This window comes from Lonchura striata, chromosome 28, assembly GCF_050655825.1.
Source record: "Lonchura striata isolate lonStrDom1 chromosome 28, ASM5065582v1, whole genome shotgun sequence".
Taxonomy (NCBI): Eukaryota; Metazoa; Chordata; class Aves; order Passeriformes; family Estrildidae; genus Lonchura; species Lonchura striata.
The window spans coordinates 2,462,013-2,482,024 of record NC_140730.1 but is presented as its reverse complement, the minus strand read 5'-3'; the positions used below and the strand labels follow the sequence as shown (position 1 = coordinate 2,482,024).

Sequence of the window (20,012 nt, the reverse complement as noted above, 5' to 3'; positions counted from 1 at the left end):
ATCAACCCCCATTTTTGGGAGCTGAACGTGCCGCTTTCTGTCTGGGGGCGGGGGATGGTGTGCGGGTGTGTCCCACCCTCCCAGGCGCGACCTTGTGGGTGCTTCTTCCCCTTCCTGCCCTGCTCCGCTGTCACCCGCGGCTCGTCCAGCTCGGCTGCACCGGGAGCCGCGGAACGGGCGGGATGGGGCCGAGCCTGGGGCCGCTGCTGCTGCTGCTGCTGCCGCCCCTCCCGTGGGCTGAGCCCCGGCCCGGTGGGGCCGGTGGGGCCGGCGTGGGCTCGGACGCACCGGCCGGGGCGGTGGCTGGTGCCGGTGGGGACGGGACCCGGCTCCAGCCCTCGATCATCGGGGGACACGAGGCCAAAAAGCACTCCCGGCCCTACATGGTGCTCCTCCAGCTCGAGGGGAATCGCTCCTGCGGGGCAGCGCTGCTGCACCGGCGCTGGGCGCTGACAGCCGCGCACTGCCTGCGTGAGAAGTGAGTCCGGCACGGCTCGGTCCTGCCCGGGGCGGGGACGGGGCTCCCGGTGAGCGGCACCGGGCTGACGGCGGGGACGGGGCTCCCGGTGAGCGGCACTGGGCTGACAGCGCTCTCGGGGTTAGGATGGGGCTCCCGGTGAGCGGCAGCGGGCTGGCAGCGCTCCCGGGGAGGGGACGGGACTCCCGGTGAGCGGCACCGGGCTGACAGCGCTCCCGGGACGGGGACGGGGCTCCCGGTGACCGGCACCGGGCTGACAGCGCTCCCGGGGAGGGGACGGGACTCCCGGTGAGCGGCACCGGGCTGACAGCGCTCCCGGGGCGGGGATGGGGCTCCCGGTGAGCGGCACCGGGCTGACAGCGCTCCCGGGGTTGGGACGGGGCTCCCGGTGAGCGGCACCGGGCTGACAGCGCTCCCTTGGTGGGGAAGGTGGCAGAGCGAGGGGCGTCTGGTGGTGGGGCTGCACAAGCTGGGGGACAGCGGGGCGAGCACCCAGAGCTTCCACATCCGGGCTGCCTGTCCCCACCCCGACTACGACCCACAGACGATGGAGAACGACCTGCTCCTGCTGCAGGTGGGGCTCGGGCCGGCGCGGGGGAGGCTCCGAGCGGGGCCGGAGCGGCGGCGGGGCCGGGAAGCGCTGCCGGGAAGGGGCGGGGGTGTGTTCGCACGGCGTCGGTGCCGCTGCGCTCGCAGCCGGGGCGAGCGGTGACATTTCCTCTTGTCACCCCCAAGAGATTTCACACCTGGGTGACATCTCCCCGCTCGCACTGTCGCTGCACCGGCTCGGTGCTCCCCTTCGAGCCGTGGCCTTGGGGGGGGTGCAGCATTGGGGTGCTCCCCTTTGACCGCGGTGTTGGGGGGCTCCCTGCCAGCCCCTCTGCCCATGGTGGGGGGCTCTGACACTGCCCCCCGCCCGCAGCTGGACGGGAAGGTGACACTGAGCAAGACACGGCGGCTGATCTCGCTGGCGAGACGGGAGCCGGCGCCGGGGGAGCGCTGCAGCCTGGCGGGCTGGGGGGTCGTGGACTCCCAGGGTCGGAAGCCGTCGCCCACCCTGCAGGAGCTGGAGGTGACGGTGATGGACACGCAGAAATGCAACAGCAGCCGCTTCTGGCACGGCGAAATCGGCCCCTCCATGATCTGCTTCCAGGGGCAGCGCCGCGGCTCGGCGCCCGCCAAGGTGAGGGTTTGGGGCTCCGAGGGCTGCAAAGCTCTGCCCGCCCCGAGCCCGGCCGAGGGGGGCTCCGGGGGCGGGGAGGATGCTCACCCTGGGCGGGCGAGATGTCCCCCTGGCCGTGGTGGGGGTCCCTGTCCCCGTGCCCACTCCCCGGTGTCGCCTCGCCCTCAGGGTGACTCGGGGGGCCCGTTGGTGTGCGGGAAGCGGCCGGCGGTGGCCGGTGTGGTGTCCTTCAGCAGCAGGAACCCCACGGACCCTTCCAAGCCGCCGGTGGCCGCCTCGACCGTGAAGAACAAGAAATGGATCCGGAAAACGCTGCGGAGGGGATGCGGCCAGCCCGAACACCCGGGAGACACCAAACACCCCTTCCTATTTACACAGGTTGGCTTTTAATTGGGAATACTGTCCAGAGTCTGGTAAAATAACATCCTTAGTACATAGATACAGTGACGGTGAGCGGAGCCCGGCGGGATTATCGGTGGAGGAGGGGGAGGGAGGTGGCTGGTAGCCGAGGGGCGATGCTCCTGCCACCCCTGCACTCACTCAGGAGTGCTGCTCCTGGGATTTTCCTCCTTTTCTTCAGTCCCAGCCACTGGTCCCTCCATGCCGGCCACTGCCAGGGCAGGGGGGCTCCAGTGGGCACCGGGGTGTGCCCATCCCCACGACCCCAGTGCTCGTCCCTGGGGACCCCCTGCATATCCGCACGGTCCTGGTGTCTCCCTGGCCCCACTGTGTGTCCCCAGTGCAGCCCAGAGCTCCTGACTGTGTTCCCACAGCCACCCAGGTGTGTCCCCTGTACATGTCCCCATAGCCCTGTGTCTGTCCCTACAGCCCCCGGTGGCACTGGGATGGTCACTCATCCACAGCAGGGAGTGGTGGCGTAGCAGTGGAGGTATCCCAGGGGTCTGGGACCACCTGGACTGGGGGTCCCTCTGCAGCCCATCCCACTCCTAAGGGTTGAGGCACTTCCCACACACCCCAGTGCTGGCACCTGGGCCCGGCTGGCAGCAGGAGTGGGGGTGTCCCCCGGGTTTTGGGGCTGGGAGGCCGTGTGCTCGTGGGCGTGATCCAGTCCTGGATGGATCCGTGTCCACATCCACAAGGACACACCTGGATGGATCCTGGCTGCGAGCCGAGGCTCTCCTGCCCTGGGGGGTGGGAGGCTGGGGGCCTCTGGGTGAAGGTGAGGGACCCCAGACCCTTTCCTGGGGGTTGGGCATCCCAGTGCCAGCTCAGCACCCTGTCCCCTCCCAGAGCAGCCCCCCAGCCTGGTGACAGCACCCTGCGAGCAGCCCCTGGCATGAGCCCATCGGGACCCCCACGAGCCCTGCCCGGCTTCTCCTGCACCATTTCCACTTGCCACCACCCCAGACTGGCACAGGTCACCCATCAGCAAACAGGAACCTCCAGCGGGACATCCTCGTCCCCCAAACGGGGCTTCTGGTCCCCATCTCCCCCTCCAAAGCCTCTCCTCTGCATCCCTTCCCTGTTAATAAATGAGCTGCCATCATCAGCAGAGCCAGAGCTGGTGCCAGACAAGCTGGAGCGTGCGGGGTTTTCCTGGTACCGGTTGTGCTGTGTGGGATCAGCCCCTGGGTGAGCAGGATGGGGACACGTGGGGACACGGCCCCACCTCAGCTTGTCCCTGGATGTCCATCAGTGGGAGGGGATGGTCCATGAGAACCACCCCAGACCTGGAATGTCCCCAGCTCTGTCCAATCCTTGCTGCTGGGAATGGCGATGCTTTAGCACAGCAAGACCCCAGCCGGGGCCAGCAGCGGGTTGGGGTGACTCACTGGTCCCCAGCTGTCCCCACATCCCCATGTGTGTCCCAAACACAGTCCTGGGCAGCTCCCGCGGGGCTGGGGGTGTCACAGGACCCCCACTGGGGCATCATCAGGCTTGGATTTTCTCCACTGCCTTGTCGGCCACCGCCGTCACCGCCATGGGGCTGGGGACGTAGTTGAAGGGGGTGACGCGGGCGGCCTTGCTGGGGGAGCCGTGCCGGCTGCCGGGGAAGGTCCCGGCGGGCGCCTCGTGGCCGAAGGAGATGGGCAGGGCGGCCTTGGGGGCTTCGCCATCGCCGGTGACGCGGGGGTGCGGGGGTCCCTCGCGGGTCTCCAGCGTGGGAGAGGTGCTGGAGTTGGTCTTGGAGGTGGCGAAGTCCTCGGTCTGCACCACGGCGTCGCTGGTCTTCCTGCCGGGGTGCTCCTCGTCGCCAGAGCCCGCCAGCGGCAGCGCGGAGGAGGGCAGCGTGCTCTTGAGGATGTGCGGGATGTCCTCGTCCCGGATCCTCCGCCACGTGCCCTTCATCATCACCACCGGCGGCTTTCCCGGCGGCCCGCCGGGAGCCGGCTCGTTCTGCCGCCGCCGCGCCGCCGCCTCGGAGCGCACGGAGGACGGGCTGGCCGCCCGCCGCGCCACGCTGATGTTGGGCGAGGACGAGTAGCGCTTGAAGGGCTCGGCCGCGGGCACGCTGGTCTTCACCGGCAGCCGGGACGGGCTCTCGGAGCTGGTCCGGCGCGGCGGCTTGGCCCCGGCCGGGGCTTTGCCGCCGGGCTGGGCTCTGGGGATGAGCGGCCGCTGGCCGGGGCTCGCCGCTTTGGCGGCTTTGAGCTCGTCGCAGCGGGAGGAGCAGAGGAACACGGCCGGGAGCGCGGCTCGGCTGCGCTGCGGCGAGCCCCGGCGAGGCAGCGAGGCGGCCGGCGGCGTCGGGGACAGGTCGGAGCGGTGCCGCAGCAGCAGGCTGGAGGATTCCTTGATGAAGGTGAGCTGGCGCAGGAAGCCGGAGCGGTCCGAGTCGCTCCCGCTGGAGCGGGCGGATGACATCCGCACCAGGTTGAGCCGGCTGCCCCCCGGCCCCGCGGGCCGAGCCTTGGAGCCATCGACCTGCTCCTCCAGCACCGGCATGGCCCCCCGGCCCGGCAGCACCTTCCTGCTGGGCTTCTGCATGAAGGGGATGCGCACGGGCGACTTCTGCGTCTTGGACTGCTTGGGAGCCGGAGATTTGGGAGCCGGGGCTCTGGCCGGGGGTCCCGGCGGGGAGGAGGAGCCGCTCGCCTTGCCCGCGGCCGGTTTGGTGACCTGCGAGGGCGACGGCAGCTTCTTGGGGGCGTGCTGGGAGGGCGTGGAGGTGCGGGAGGAGCCCGAGGAGGGGGGCCCTTTGCCGATGCGGGCGGGCGGGGTCGTGCTCCTCTTGGGCAGCGCCAGCTCCCCGCTCTCGGGGGCTTTGCCCAGCCGGTGCAGGCTCCGCGAGCGCTGCTGGCTCAGCGAGAGGTTCTTGGCCGGCGGCGCCTCGGGCTTGGCCGCGGGGCTCTTCTTCGGCGTGGCCCGTGGGCTGGGGGCATCTTTGGCCAGGCTGGGCATGTAGATGACGGTCCTGCCGCGGAAGACCACGGGCAGGTTGGGCACCGGCTTGGCGGGCGCCGGGCTCCGCTCCGCCCGGGAGCTGGCGCGGCCGGCGGGACGGGCACCGGCCGCGTCCTTGCGCTCCGGGCGGGCCTTGCTGCGCTCCCTCCTCGCCGGGTCCCGGCCGGAGGCGCTGCCGGGCCGCGGCTTCTCCTGCCTGCCCAGGGAGAGCTGCAGCGTGGAGCCCACCGAGAGCCCCGACACGAAGGACAGGATGGAGTCGGACTCGGAGGAAGGCTCCCGGGACAGGGAGGCGGCAGCCTGGTGCAGCCAGGTGACGATGGAGTTGGCTCCCTCCTGGATGGCTTGCCACTCCACGCTGTCCAGGTCGGAGCCCCGGTCGGAGCCGGCGTCCTCCTCGGGGTGATGCCTGGCCTCGGCTTTCCGCTCCCTCCCGCCGGTGCCCTGCGGCTTCTGCTTCCTCTCCACCAGCCTGCGGCGAGCCGCGGGCCGCCGGCGCTTGGGCATGGCCGAGCCGATGCACTTCTGCAGCAGATCATCCTCCGAGTTGAGGCTGGGGGAGCTGGGCGAGCCCCCCTGCGCCTGCCCCGCGGCCGCTGACCGCGGCCAGGTGGCTTTGCCGCAGGGCTGGCCCCGCTCCTCGCCCTCGGAGAGGTTGGCGTCGCTCAGGGAGCTCATGGAGGAGCTCAGGGAGTAGCAGGGCGGCGTCTCGTCGGCGATCAGGTTGTTCTGAGGCTTCGTCTTCGCCGGACGGGGACCGGGCTCGGGGTCCTTGTTGGGGACGGAGCCTCCCCAGCGCTCCCTCCGCGGCGCCCGGCCGGGCTGGGCTCTGCTGCCGGACCCGTCCCTGCCCGTCTCGGGCAGCTCGTCCAAATCCGGGTCGTAGAAGCAGTAGACGGCTTCCTCCGTCGGCGTGGTGTGGCACAGCGACTGGAACACCACCCCGTCCTCCAGGGCGTCATCCTTCCTCCCGGGGGCACCGCCGGCCCGGCCCACCCCCAGCTCCTTCGGGAGGGTCTGGCCCCGCTTCCCCTCGCCCCGGCCCGGCCCCGCTTTGCCCTTGGCGGCGGGGCCGAGGCGGGCGGGGGCCGAGCTGCCGGAGGCGGCCCGGCGGGCCGGGATGCTGCCGGGCCGGCGGCGCCGCTCGGCCGGGGGCTGCTCGGCCTCCTCGCCCGCCGGGTACCGCAGGGTCTCGTCGCTCAGCGAGGCGGCGCTGGAGAAGTTGACGGGGGTCCCGTCGGCCGAGTCGGTGAAGGAGTCGTCGTCCTTGAAGAGGTCGCGGGCGGTGGCTCGCAGGTGCCTGGGGACGCCGGGGTGGCTGGGGGCCGGCACCAGCATGTAGACGGGGACGTGCAGCGGCTTCTTGGTCTGCGGGTGCAGCACCTGCCCGGACAGCAGCGAGGTTTTGACCTTGCGGAAGCGGGAGGGCATGGCCGAGCTGATGCACTCCTTGAGGATCTCGATGTCGTCGTCGTCGGGGGGCTCGGGGCGCTCGGCCCTTCGCCGGCCCTCCAGGAACCGCTCCTCCCGCCGCTCCTCCCGCTTCTCGTGAGCCGCGAAGTTCAGGCTGTTCTTCTCCGGGAAGGTGGGAATCAGCTTGAGCTCCACGTCCTTCTGGACGTAGTGCTCGTGGAGGGGCAGGGCGCTCAGGCTGGAGGCGCACGAGAAGTTCTCGTTGGGTTTCTCCACCGTGAAGTAGACCATGGAGTCCAGGTCCTGGGGCAGCTGGAAGCGTTCCTTGAAGTCGGTGATCTCCATGAACTTCTTGACGTTGTTCTCCCACTGGATGTTGAACTGGCTGGTCTCCTTCTCGGGCTGGCAGCCCAGCTCGAAGAGCGGAGTCTTGCTGCGGCTGGGGGGCATGGTCTGCCCGGGGCTGTCGGGCAGCTCGCTGGGGCTGATGGTGCCGCTGATCATTTCGCTGCACGGGTCGCTCTGGATGGAGCTGGCGATGGAGGGGCTCTCGAAGCTGCCCAGGGAGCTGACGGAGCTGCAGCGGCTCATCACCAGCGGCGTCTCCTGGATGTAGTTCTCCGAGGAGCTCGAGGGCGTCAGGTCCTCCTGGCGCGAGGGCGAGGCCTCGCGCAGGAAAACCTTGTCACGCTTCGGGAAGGGGATGGTGATGGGCTGGGAGATCCCCACAGGCGTGGTGGGACCTGGATCCACCACCTTCTCCTTCTCCTGCCTCACATCCTCCCCTTCCGTGTCGCCTTCCTCCATCTCCAGGATCTCCAGGGAGGAGTCGCTGTCCAGGTCGTTCTCGCTGTGGCTCTGCCCGTCCAGCACATTGTCTGCTGAGGAGAGGGAGGACAGGGAGCTGCACCGGGAGAAGCAGATTGGGGTGTCCTCCACCGAGTACTTCTGCACTGACTCCTGCTCCGCCGAGGCCGCTGGCTGGGCCGCCAGCTTCTCCGGGATCTTGCTCAGGGGTTCGGCCGCCTGCAGCAGCGCCGGGGGGAGCCAGGCTTGCTTCCTGCCCAGGAGGGAGGGCTGGTGGCCAGCAGCCGTGCTGCTCTTGGCCAGGGCCTCAAGCACGGGAACGTGCTGGTAGGATGGAGAGAGCTTGATGGTGCGAACATGGGGGTCGGTGGGGGGCTTGGTGCCCACCTCCTTCTTCCACTCCGTGTCCTTCTCCGGCACCTTGGGGCTGGGGAAAGTCACCATCTTCTTGGCCCGTTCGGGCAGGTCCCGCTGCTCGGGTTTGTCTGGCTCGGCCGGTTCCCGTGCGGGGGGCTCGGCCCGCTCCGGTTTGCCCAGGATGCTCTTGAGGTCGAGCCGGCTGGGCCGCTTCTGGTAGCGCTGCAGCTCCTCCCGGTAGTCCAGGAAGGCGGCCCTGGGGCAGGGCTTCATGTGCTCCTTGGTGCAGTAGCCGTCGCTGGTGCTGCCGCTGTTGAGGCTGTCGGTGGACAGGCTGGTGCAGGCGGCCTTCAGCCGCAGCAGCGTGTGCGCCCGGCTCAGGCCCTCCCGCTTGGCCAAGCCGCCGGCGTCCGACAGCCGGCACGGCGAGCAGGACTGGGCGCGCGCCTCGTGCCCGTCCTCGGGGCCGTACTGCCAGTCCAGGCAGTGATCCTCGGAGCTGAGGCTGAAGCTGTCGTCCGAGGAGTTGTGCATGGTGGAGATGTCCTCCACCAGCTTGTCGATCTTGGCCACCGTGCTGGAGATCTTGTTGGCCAACTTCTCGGCGGCCAGCGAGACGTCGTCCTCCGGCGGCGGCGGCTTCCTGGGCTCGGCCGCCTTCCCGCTGCCGTCCTTCTCCGGCTCCGGGCAGCGCCGCTGCGCCAGCGCCCGCGGCAGCGCTTGGCCCTGCAGGAAGGAGGAGTTGAGGAACATGGAGAGCACGGAGGCGCCGGCCGTCTCCACGCCCGTGGAGATGTTTGGCACCTCGTCGTCGTCGAAGCAGCCGGAGTCGGAGGCGTAGTCCTTCACCAGGCTCTCCATGTGCCGCATCGGCTTCTTGGCGCTCTGGCCCTTCAGGCTCTGCTTCTCCATGCTGTCGAAGGTCTCCGCCAGGTGTTTGGCATCCAGCTCGGCCTCCAGCGCCTTCTGCTTGCGCATGTAGAGCGAGGGCATGCAGGAGCCCGGCGACACCACGGCCGCGTCCTTGTACTTGGGGGGCCGGTTGGTGAGGAGGTTGCGCAGCGCGGCCGCGCTGCCCATGGCGATCATCTTGTGCTTGGAGTGGATGAGGTTGCGGAGCATGCTGACCGCCCCCAGGTCCCACAGCAGCTCCTGGTCGCGGGGGCTGCGGGCCGACAGGTTCCAGAGGGTGCCGCAGGCGTTGCTGACGATGGTCAGGCTGTGCGAGCGCAGGTGCTGCAGCAGCGTCTGCAGGCAGTTGTGGTCCCGGAGCACCTGCCTGAGGGACAGAGGGGACCCCCGTGAGAACCCCAGCCTTGCTCTGGGGTCCCGTGTGGTGGTGAAATTTCTCTTTTAACCCGTGATTCCAAAGGAAAACTGTGCAGGCTCTGCTGTTCAGTCTCAAGGCAGTTTATTGTGAGTTATCTAAAAGATTTTCTTCTGGGGCTGCTGTGGTTTGCTCACAGCTCAGGCAGAGGCACACACACACCCTGACATCCTCCCTGTCTGCTGTCTTCTTCTCTCTCCCCCCACCCAGGGCTGCTGCTATCTTTTATATGATATATTACATATTACATGTTTATAGTTTTCCCCAATGCCTATTACCTATATTAAATACTGCCTTTCTATCTTTTATATGGTACATTACGTGTTACATGTTTATAGTTTCCCCCCAATACCTACTACCTACATTACAAAGTGCTTTTCTACTCTAAACCAATCTGTGAGTGCCAACATCACCAAGAACATGGAGGTGAGGAAGACGAAGGAGGAAGAACAGGATCAGCCCACTTTCCTCCATCTTAGAACTTCTGACCCCCATGTACAAAGTAAAAACCCCCCTGGACAGGTGCTAAAATCCCCCTGTACAACACTAGAAAATTTCCCCTCTGTTTTGTAACTACTTTTACTATCCCATCTAACCCTTTGTGACTGCTTGTTCCACCTCCAAGGTTGGTAACTCATCCCATGGCTCAAACCCAAAATCACAGCTGTTTCCAGCTGCCTGCCAGGGCCTCAAATGCTTCTGACCAAGGCCTGGAACCTCTAAAAATGTCTGAGGGACATTTTGAGTTCCCACAGCTCCCCGGCCATCAGGGTGGTCCTGGACCTGCTCCCTGCCCAGTCCCAGGGGTGCAAGGTGACCCCACCCCTGCCCAGCCGTGACATCCCCCCAGTGCTGTCCCGGGGGTCTGCCGTGCCCCCCGTTCCTGCTGCACCCCCGAGGCCACCCCTGGTGCCCAGGGCCCCCCATCTCCACACCCCTTGTGCCTGCAGCTGTGTCATGCCCCGAGGCCATCCTGGGGTGCACGGAGCCCGGGGTGCCCCGTTCTCATCCTGCCCCGGCCACGGCATCCCCCAGTGCCACCCCCAGCTCCTGGGTCCCCCGGGTGCCCCCACCTGTAATCCTCCCGCGTGGCCACGAGGCTGGAGACGTTCCTGAGGATGCCGCCGCCGCTCTCGATGATGGCCAGCGAGTTGCTCTGGCACTTGTAGGTGAGGGTGCTGACCAGGAAGCCCAGGGCCCCCTCCACCCCGCAGATGGCCGCCTTGTTCTCCGTGCTGTGCGCCGAGAGGTTCCACAGCGCGCTCAGGACGCTCTTCAGCGTCGACTCCTGCCCCGGGAGGAGAGGCACAACCCTGTCAGCGCTGCCAGGTCACCCTGTGCCCGCTGGCACCACCCCAGGGGGACACACAGCCCTGTCAGCCCTGTCTGGTCACCACCCCAGGGGGACACACAGCCCTGTCAGGTCTGTCTGATCACCCTGTGCCCACTGTCACCCTCCCCAGGGGGACACACAGCCCTGCCAGGTCACCCTGTGCCCACTGTCACCACCCCTGGGGGACACACAACCCTGTCAGCGCTGCCAGGTCACCCTGTGCCTGCTGGCACCACCCCAGGGGGACACACAGCCCTGTCTGGTCACCCTGTGCCCGCTGTCCCCCGGCCCAGGCTCACCTTGCCGGCGTGCAGGGCACAGCGCATCAGCCCGGTGACGCTGCCCACCTCCCTCAGCACCTTCTTGCTGTTGATGTCAGCGCGCCAGGAGAGGTTCCTCAGGATGCTGGAGACCACCTGGAGAGGCAGAGCGGGGCGAGTGAGCGTGGGGACCGTCCCCCTGCCTGTCCCCCACCCCAGGGTGCCCCAGCAGCACCCACCTGGTGCAGCTCCTCGCTGTCGGAGCCCAGCTGAGCCACGATGGCCTCCATGCAGCCCCGGCGGGAGCAGAGCGTGGCCTGAGGGGAGGATGAGGGTGGTGAGGGTGACACTGCAACCCCCAGACCCTGCAGATCCCCCTCAGACCCTGCTGATCCCCCCCAAATCCTGCAGATCCCCCTCAGACCCTGCTGATCCCCCCCAAATCCTGCTGATCCCCCTCAGACCCTGCAGATCCCCCCCAGACCCTGCTGATGCCCCATAAATCCTGCTGATCCCCCTCAGACCCTGCAGATCCCCCCCAGACCCTGCTGATCTCCCCCAGACCCTACAGATCCCCCCCAGACCCTGCTGATCCCCCCCAGACCCTGCAGATCCCCCCAGACCCTGCTGATCCCCCATAAATCCTGCTGATCTCCCCCAGACCCTGCAGATCCCCCCCAGACCCTGCTGATCCCCCCCAGACCCTGCTGATCTCCCCCAGACCCTGCTGATCTCCCCCAGACCCTGCAGATCCCCCCCAGACCCTGCAGATCCCCCCAGACCCTGCAGATCCCCCCCAGGCCCTGCAGATCCCCCCAAACCCTGCAGATCCCCCCCAGACCCTGCAGATCCCCCCAAACCCTGCAGATCCCCCCAAAATTCCCTCCCACCTTGTTGACCACGTCGCCGAAGGTGAGGTTGGTGAGGGCCATCCCCGCGTAGCGTCGCAGCGCCAGGTTCAGGGGGTCGTTGGTCATCTTGTGCATCTCGTAGTCCACCTGCAGCAGCTCGGCCACCGCCTGCAGCCCCCCTGTGGGACGGGGCGGGGGTCATTTTGGGGTTCCCCTGGGTGGGGTGCAGAGGGAAGGAGGCCCCTCCCCGCGCTCACCCAGCTCGTTCATGGCCCGCCGGTACTCCTCGTCGAAGGACAGCTTCATGATGGCACAGGTGGCCTGGCAGATCTGGGGCTCGATGGGCACTGGCACTGCGGGGCATGAGGGTCACCGAGGATGCTCCGAGTCCCTCCCAGTCCCTCCCAGTCCCTCCCAGCCCTCCCATCTCTCCCAGCCCGTACCGGCGCCCTCGGGGCCCCGCGCCCCGTCCCGGCTCTGCATCTGCAGCCAGTCCCAGCAGGTCTCGGAGTAGGAGCGGATCTGCTCCAGCACATGCAGCACCCTCATCTCCTTCTTGGCCTGGCCCTCGTCGGGCTGCGAGAAGACGATGTTGTGCAGGGCGGCGTTGGCTCTCATCCGCGCGTCCTTGGCGCCCGTGGGGCTCTCGGGGGGTCCCGGCTCCCCGTCCGAGTCGTGCAGGATCTGGATGAGCAGCGGCAGGCAGCCCGACCTGCGCATGGCCAGGCAGCTCTCCTGCGAGCTGGACATGGCCAGCAGCGTGCGGGACATGTCCTCCTTGTCCCGCGTGGCCAGCATGGACAGCAGCCAGAACACCACCTCCACCTGCGGGGACACGCGGGTCACGCCCGGCCCCGGTGGGCTCGGCCCGGCCCGGCCCGGCCGCCCCTCGCTCACCTTGGTGCCGCCGCCCTCCTCGGGGTGGGTCGGGGGGTCCAGGCTGGCGTCCCCCGCCTCGCCCGGGCCCTTCCCGCAGAGCTGCAGAGGAGGGGCAGGTGGGGGGGGCTGCCCTGCAGTGCCCTCGCCCACCTGCCCAGCCCCTCCCCACCTCCCTGCCACCCCCGGCCATCCCCAGGCGTCGCTGCCGGCAGTGCCGGGGGGGATTTGAAGTATTTTAAGGGAAAATCGGGGGTGATTGGGACTGGGGGGGGGGGCTGCTGGCGCAGGGATGGGAGAGCGTGGGTGGGCAGCGGGGAGGGGATGGGCTGAGCCTGGGTAGCGATGGAGGGGTTGGAAACGGGGCTGTGAGGATCTGGGGGTGTCTGGGGGTGATGGGGGTGTGGGAGGGGGGTGATGATGGGACTGTGCTGATGGCAGGGCTGTGGGGGACAGTGACGGGGCTGTGGGTGACAGTGGGTGACAGTGTGTCCCTGGCAGTGGGTGCCAGTGCGGCGATGGCGATGGCAGCCCATGACAATGATGATGATGATGCTGATGGTAGAGCTGTGGGTGACAGCGGGACAATGACAGCAGGGGGGCTGTGGGTGACCCTGGCGCCACGTCGCTGGCAGCCCGTGGCCACGGTGATGACGATGATGCCGATGAAGATGGCAGGCCGCCCGCCCTGGCGGCTCCAGATGCCGCGGGAGCCCCCGCGCCGCCCGCCCGCCTGGCCTACTTCTGGTCTCCATGGCTACTCCCGTTCCGCGGTGCCCGCCCGGCACAAAGCCCGGCCGTGCCAGGGGACAGCGCGGGGACAAGGGCGGGGGGGCCGTGCTGGCCCTGTCCCCAGGGCCCCACGGGGATGGGGACCCCGGCTCCCGACCCCGCGGGGACAGGGACCCCGACCCCCGGCCCCGCTACCTGCGGCTCCGGCTGCTGCGCCTGGTCCTGCGCCTCCATCAGCTCCTTGTCGATCTGCTCCAGCCGGGACGCCCGGATCTGGGGGGCACAGAGGGGCTTGGAGGGGGCTGGGACCCCCCAGGAGCACAGGGGATGGGAGGGGGTGGAAGTGTGCAAGGAACGGCGTGTGAGGGTGTGAGGAGCTGGTGTGAGGTGTGAGCAGCTGGTGTAGGGCGTGAGGAGCTGGTGTGAGGTGTGAGCAGCTGGTGTAGGGTGTGAGGAGCTGGTGTAGGGTGTGAGGAGCTGCTCTAGGGTGTGAGGAGCTGCTGTAGGGTGCGAGGAGCTGGTGTAGGGTGTGAGGAGCCGTTCTAGGGTGTCAGGAGCTGCTCTAGGGTGCAAGGAGCTGCTCTAGGGTGTGAGGAGCTGGTGTAGGGTGTGAGGAGCCGTTCTAGGGTGTGAGGAGCTGCTGTAGGGTGCAAGGAGCTGCTCTAGCATGTGAGGAGCTGGTGTAGGGTGCGAGGAGCTGCTCCAGGGTGTCAGGAGCTGCTCTAGGGCACCCAGGGGTGCTTGTGAGGGTGCCCAGAGTTGAGCCCATGGGTCTGGGCCCCCCGGCGGCGGAGCGGGAGGAGTTCTGGGGAGGAGCCGACCTGTGCCCGCTGCACCATCTCGTCGGCCGTGCCGAAGCGCTCCTCCATCAGCGAGCGGATGTGCTGCGCCTCGAACTGCAGCTGCTGCCGGATCAGATCCATCTGCATGGAGAACTGGGGGGCACAGGGGCCGGCCTGAGCTGGGCCGGGCTCCGGGCGGCTCCAGGGGCCTGGGGGGGCCAGGGGGTGCCCCCCACTCACCGTCTCCACGTGGGGCAGCTCGTCCAGCCGCGTGGCCAGGCTCTGCAGCTGCGCGTAGTACCAGATCTTCTCCTTCTCCTCCTTCTCGATCTCCCCCAGCAGGAAACACCTGCGGACGGCAGGGCTCCGTCAGCGCAGCCCCCCCGACCACCCCCAGCCCCTTCTGTCCCCCCCAGGCCGTCACCTCTCGCGGTCCAGCTCCTCCAGCATGCGGAGCGTGGCCCTGCCCAGCTCCCCGGGGCCGTCCCGGTGCGAGGCGGGGCCCGGCGGGCTCTCCTCGGCGCCGCGCCCGGTGCTCGCCGCCTCCGGGGCGAACTTGAGGTTGTAGAGGCTGCTGATGTCCATCTGCAGGGCTGCGGACGGCGCTGTCAGGGTGGGCTTGGCGGGGTCTCCCCCTGCCCACCCTGCCCGGGCACCCACCTTTGAGCTGCTCCAGCACCTCCGTCTGCCCCGAGGACACCATGACTCGGGCCTCCTGCTCCAGCTTGCCCTGGAGGTGCTTCAGGACCTCCTAAAACAGCGGTGGAAGCATTAAGGACGGGGAGACGTGGATGGAAACCCCCCCAGTTCGGGGTGTGTCCCCACCTTCATGTCCGAGGTCTCATTTTCCAGCTTGGAGAGGTGGTTGGAGTTGTCCTCCAGCTCCCGCCGGAGGTGGCTGTTCTCCTTCTTCAGCGCCTCCACCTGCCGCACCAGCTGGTCGTACGAGGCGATGGAGCCGGACATCTTCACCCCCTCCCGTGCCTGGGGGGGGATTTGGGGGTGGGCAGCACCCGGGGGGGCTCCGCAGCACCCTCGCAGCCCCCCCAGCACCCAGCACCCAGCTGGGAGCGCGGCACGGCGCTGAGCACCCACCGCCCGCGCCCCCCGAGCCCCCCGAGCCCCGCTGCCCCCAAACCCCCCCCGAGGGGCGGCCCCGGCTCAGGGTGGGCTCCGGCGCCGCCCCCCAGCCCGGGCAGGGCCCCCCCAGCCCCCGCCCGGCTCGCAGCCTGCGCAGAGCTCCGCTCTCCGCTGCCTTTGTCTCGCTTTTGTCTTCTCCCGCTGCCAACCTTCTCCCGCTCCGCTCCCACCGGCACCGGGGGCAGCCCCGGCCCCTCCACGGCGCCCCCCCCGCCCCGCTCCGCCCCCCAAAAACCCTCCCAGCCCCCCTGTGTCCCCCCCAAACCGCCCCTCGCACCTGCCCGGGGGGACGCGCACGGCGCTGTCACACGCTTGGGGGGGGTCTGGGGTTGGGGACCCCTCCTCACCCCCCCAGAGGGTCGTGCCCCCGGGGGGAGCCGGCGGTGGGGGAGCAATGGGGGCTCCCCACTCCCCTCGGCTGCCCCCACCCCACATCCCCCCCCAAAGCGGGTCAGGGGCGGCAGCGATCGACCCCCCCCAGCTCTGACACCCCCCGGCGGCTCCCTGGGGCCCCTCTGGGTGTCCCTGCACCCCCTCCCAGCACAGAGGCCCCACCCGGCAGCGGTGGGAGCCGAGGCCCCCCCATCGGTGTCCTTCCCACCCCCAGGAGCCCCCCCAAATCTGCTCCTTCAGCCCTGCACCCCACAGGGCGGGGGAGCTCCCGTCCCGCCCTGCGGGTCCTGCCGGGGGTGCCCCCTGCCCGTGATTGCCAAGTGACACGAAGACCCCCACGGTGTCAATCCCCCCCCACAGCTGCCAAAAATTCCCCCCGGGAGAGAGAAATAACCCCGGGCAGAGGGTGGGGAGCAGGGGAAGGGGGAGGTGTGGGATGAGGGATGCGGGATTGGGATGCGGGATGGACAATGAGGGATGCGGGAATGTGAAATGCAGGGTGAGGGGTGCGGGATGGATAATGAGGGATGCGGGAATGTGAAATGCAGGATGAGGGGTGCGGGATGGATAATGAGGGATGCAGGAATGTGAAATGCAGGGTGAGGGGTGCGGGATGGATAATGAGGGATTCAGGAATGTGAAATGCAGGATGAGGGGTGCGGGATGGATAATGAGGGATGCGGGAATGTGAAATGCAGGATGAGGGGTGCGGGATGGATAATGAGGGATGCGGGAATGTGAAATGCAGGATGAGGGGTGCGGGATGATCGCTGCAGGATCCGGAATCTGGGGTGCAGGGTGAGGGATGAGGGACAGGGAAGGCAGGACGCCGCGGGGGAGGCGGGGTGATGGATGCGGGATGCGGGATGGATGCGGGATGAGCACGGGCTGCTGTTGCCATGGCGACAGCGATGGGGGAGCACAGGCGGCTCCCGGCCCTTCCTGAGCACTCGGGCGTGGAGGATGGGGGCGTTCAGCCTTGTGGGGGATAACGGGAGCCAGGCGCTTCCACTCCTCCAGGGGAGGACGTTCCCCCTCCCCAGCACCCCAAAGCTGTGTGCACCCACCCAACTGCTCAGCAGGGCCCCTCCCCTGCGGGACCCCCACCTCTAAGAGCAGCCGGGGTGCTCAGGCTGCCCTCCCGAGGGGGTCTGGGCTGGGATATTTGGGGGGTTGATGGAGGGGGGGGCTGAGCTCTGCTCCCCCCAGTTCCTGGCAGGGCTGCAGCGGCCCCGGGATCTGCAGGGGAGGGGCCGGGGCCGCACCTGGAACCAGAGAGCGGCGAGAGCCGGCGGGAAAGGGGGGCAGGGATGAGGGAAAAGGGGAAAGGGGGGACCAAGGCTGTGGGAAAAGGGGGCCAGGGCTGTGGGAAAATGGGGGGACAGGGCTGCGGGAAAAGGGGGGGACAGGGCTGTGGGAAAAGGGGGGGACAGGGCTGTGGGAAAAGGGGAAAGGGCTGCGGGAAAAGGGGGAGACAGGGCTGCGGGAAAAAGGGGGGACAGGGCTGTGGGAAAATGGGGGCCAGGGCTGTGGAAAAATGGGGGACAGGGCTGTGGGAAAAGGGGGAGACAGGGCTGCGGGAAAAGGGGAAAGGGCTGTGGGAAAAGGGGAAAGGGCTGCGGGAAAAAGGGGGGACAGGGCTGTGGGAAAAAGGGGGGCCAGGGCTGTGGGAAAAGGGGAAAGGGCTGCGGGAAAAAGGGGGGACAGGGCTGTGGGAAAATGGGGGACAGGGCTGCGGGAAAAGGGGAAAGGGCTGCGGGAAAAAGGGGGGACAGGGCTGTGGGAAAGGGGGACCAGGGATGCGGGAAAAGGGGGACAGGCTGCAGCTCCATTCCAGCACCGTGTTGGTCACTGCCCCACAGGACCCGGTGTCCCCTCATGGGCTGGATTCCAGGCGGGGCCGTGGGCTGACCCTGGGGCGATGTGATGGCTCGGGGTCCTGGGTGTGTCTCCTTCCACCCCCAAAATCTGCCCCTCTCTGCTGAGGGCACCCCAGGAGTGGCCGCGGCCACTGGTGGGGCCTGGATCCATGCAGCAGTTTGCTGGCAGGGCAGATGATGCTGCAGATGAAGCAGCAGCTGCACTGCCCAGCACACCCTGCTGTCCTCCACGCTGCCCACGGTGCCCACGGTGCCCACTGCCCACCACCCCAACCATCCTCTGCACCGTTCATCACCGCAGCGCCTTGCCCACGGCCGCCGCTCGCCGCGTGTGATGCCAGAGCAGAGCAGAGCAGGGCAGGGCCTGGGGAGCCCCGGGGGTGCCCCAGGCTCCCCGCAGCCCTGGGGAGCCCCGGGGGTGCCCCAGGCTCCCCGCAGCCCTGGGCTCGCCCCCGCCGGGCAGCAGCGCTGCGGGTGAGGCTGGGGACAGGGACCGCAGCCATCGAGCGCGGCCACGCTGCCACAGGCACAGCTGAGCCCGGCCGGCTGCGGCTCCCGCAGCCCCCGGGGACGTTAAACAAACAGCGTGTTGTCACCAGCCCGGGCTGATCGACCCGGCCCCGGGGACCCCCGAGCACAGCAAAACCCCCCTGGGGAGCACAGCCCCCCCCTCCAGCTTGACCCTGCACACGTGCGGGGACACACGCGGGGACACGGGGACAGCATCGACCCCCGCAGCCCCCCAGAGGCCCCGCACGCACTCACACGCGGAATCACCCTGGGGATGGGTGTGGGGCCGCGGTGGTGTGAGCTTGGGGTCCCCAACACCCCCGCCACAGCCCCCTGACAATGCAGGGCCCCCCTTATCCACCCCACGCCCCAGGGTGGCCGTGGGGGCCAGCGGGGTGGGAGATGCAGCCACCCCCCACCCCCATCCGGGGTGATGGGTGCACCTCCTGGGAGCTGGCACCCTTGGGTGCCCCCCGGGTGGGGTTGTCGTGCTGGATTAGAGGCCGAGGTTTTTGAGGGACGGGTTTGGGAGGTGGATTTGGGGTGCGGGTTTGTGGGGAGGGTTTGGGGTGCTGGTTTGGGCGAGGTTTTGGGGCTCAGCCGCAATCCCGGGCCCAGCCGCGCTGGGGAGCGCCGGGAGGGGTGGGGGGCTGCAGGGAGCCGAGCTCGCATCGGGGCGGGGGGAGCTGCTGCCAGCCCAGGGACGAGCCCCCGCCTCGCCCGCAGGATGGGGACGAAATGGGGACGGAATGGGGACGGATGGGGATGGGGATGGAGGGAGAATGGGGACGGGGATGCTGCTCCCTCTTCCCCCCCTCCCGCGGACTCCCCGCCGAGCCCCCGCATTGTCCGGCCTTTGTCCCTGCAGGATGCGGGGTGTAACCGCTGCCCGACGCTCCCGATTCCCCCCGAGCCCCCCGATCCGCCCCGAACCCCTCCTGTCCCCCAATGTCCCCTCCGATCCTCCGGGTCCCGCGGGACGGAGCCGCGCCCGCCGCACGATGCGGCGCAGCCGGGGCCGGCGGCATCCCCGCCGCGGGGAGGGGGCTCGGATCGGGGACCCCCGGTGCATCCGAGCCCCGCCAGCCGCCCCCGCGCCCCGATCCCCCCCGGCCCCTCCGCGGAGCCCCCCCCATCCCTGGCGGAGCCGCCGCGACCCCCGGGGGCTCGGGGGGTGCGGGGGGCAGGTGCGGCCGTACCTCATCCCCGGCGGTGCGGAGCGGTGCGGGGCGGTGCGGGGCGGTGCGGGGCGGTGCGGGGCGGTGTGGAGCTGGGCGAGGCTCCGGCGCGGCCCCGAGCAGCCGCATCCCGCCCCCGCCCCCCGCTCTCGGTCGGGATTTTCCAGCGGCGCCGCCGCCGTTAGAGGGCGGCACCGGGGGCTCCCCGCGCCCCCCCCGGGCCGTGCGGGGCGGGGGGAGATGGGACCCCCCGGAGGGCTCGGCTCCCCTCCATCCACCTCTTTTCCAGCCTCCGCAAAAACGCCGGGATCTGCCCCGTCCCCATGTCCCGGAACGCACCTGCCGCGCCCGATCGGACCGGTCCCGGCAAACCGAACCGGTCCCGGCAGACCGAACCGGTCCTTCAGACCGAATCTGTGCCCCGCGAGCCGCCCGGTGTCACCCCCCATGTCCTTGGGGACCCACCCAAGATGCGACAGCACCGGCTGAGCCCCGGGATGAGCGGGACCCTCACGACGACCCCCACTGTTACCCACCGAGGTCAGTGTCACCCACCGAGGCCACTGTCACCCACCGAGGCCACTGTCACCCACCGAGGTCACTGTCACCCACCAAAGCCACTGTCACCCACCGAGGTCACTGTCACCCACCTCCCAGCTGGGGTGTCCTGGCCCCCTCGGCATCGCCCCCCCGGGGCTGAGAGTCCCCAGCCAGACAGAGACCCCAGGACGGAGACCCCAGGACAGAGACCCCAGGACAGAGACCCCAGAGGACAGAGACCCCAGGACAGAGACCCCAGCACAGGGACCCCAGGACAGAGACCCCAGGACAGTGACCCCAGGACAGGGACCCCAGGACAGGGACCCCAGGACAGAGACCCCAGGACAGTGACCCCACAGGACAGAGACCCCAGGACAGGGACCCCAGGACAGGGACCCCAGGACAGAGACCCCAGGACAGGGACCCCAGGACAGAGACCCCAGGACAGGGACCCCAGGACAGTGACCCCAGGACAGGGACCCCAGGACAGAGACCCCAGGACAGGGACCCAGCTGAGTGACCCCAGCCCTCTTCTCCCCGCTGCCACCCAAGGGTGGGAGCAGGACTCCCAAGGTCACATTGCTTGAACAAAAAGGGACCCGGAGC

At 69.0% G+C, this 20,012-nt stretch overlaps 2 protein-coding genes across 5 annotated transcripts; one reads left to right on the top strand and one right to left on the bottom strand.

Moving 5' to 3' along the window:
• Positions 1-114: 114 nt before the first annotated feature.
• On the top strand, positions 115-3,180 carry GZMM (granzyme M). Its single transcript, XM_085562222.1, has 5 exons — positions 115-478; positions 908-1,052; positions 1,401-1,661; positions 1,830-2,039; positions 2,913-3,180. The coding sequence occupies exons 1-5, from the start codon at positions 183-185 to the stop codon at positions 2,931-2,933; spliced, it is 933 nt and encodes a 310-aa protein (XP_085418348.1). The 5' UTR covers positions 115-182; the 3' UTR covers positions 2,934-3,180.
• Positions 2,025-19,034, bottom strand: APC2 (APC regulator of Wnt signaling pathway 2). 4 transcript variants are annotated; one of them, XR_014950246.1, is made up of 16 exons: positions 18,888-19,034; positions 14,591-14,749; positions 14,426-14,516; positions 14,190-14,358; positions 14,006-14,114; positions 13,805-13,918; positions 13,179-13,256; positions 12,273-12,353; positions 11,819-12,200; positions 11,633-11,728; positions 11,415-11,554; positions 10,764-10,841; positions 10,564-10,680; positions 10,005-10,219; positions 2,769-8,883; positions 2,025-2,732 (listed from the first exon to the last, which is right to left on the bottom strand). XR_014950246.1 is itself a non-coding variant. In XM_077788823.2 (15 exons), exons 1-15 carry the CDS (start codon positions 18,993-18,995, stop codon positions 3,555-3,557), a joined length of 7,266 nt encoding a protein of 2,421 aa, XP_077644949.2. In that variant the 5' UTR covers positions 18,996-19,034; the 3' UTR covers positions 2,025-3,554. The 4 variants fall into 4 exon arrangements, 3 of the variants coding, with proteins under 3 accessions (XP_077644949.2, XP_085418298.1, XP_085418296.1); XM_077788823.2 differs by having other exon boundaries at positions 2,025-8,883; XM_085562172.1 differs by lacking the exon at positions 18,888-19,034 and adding an exon at positions 15,183-15,312 and having other exon boundaries at positions 2,025-8,883.
• Between the last annotated feature and the right edge of the window lie 978 nt (positions 19,035-20,012).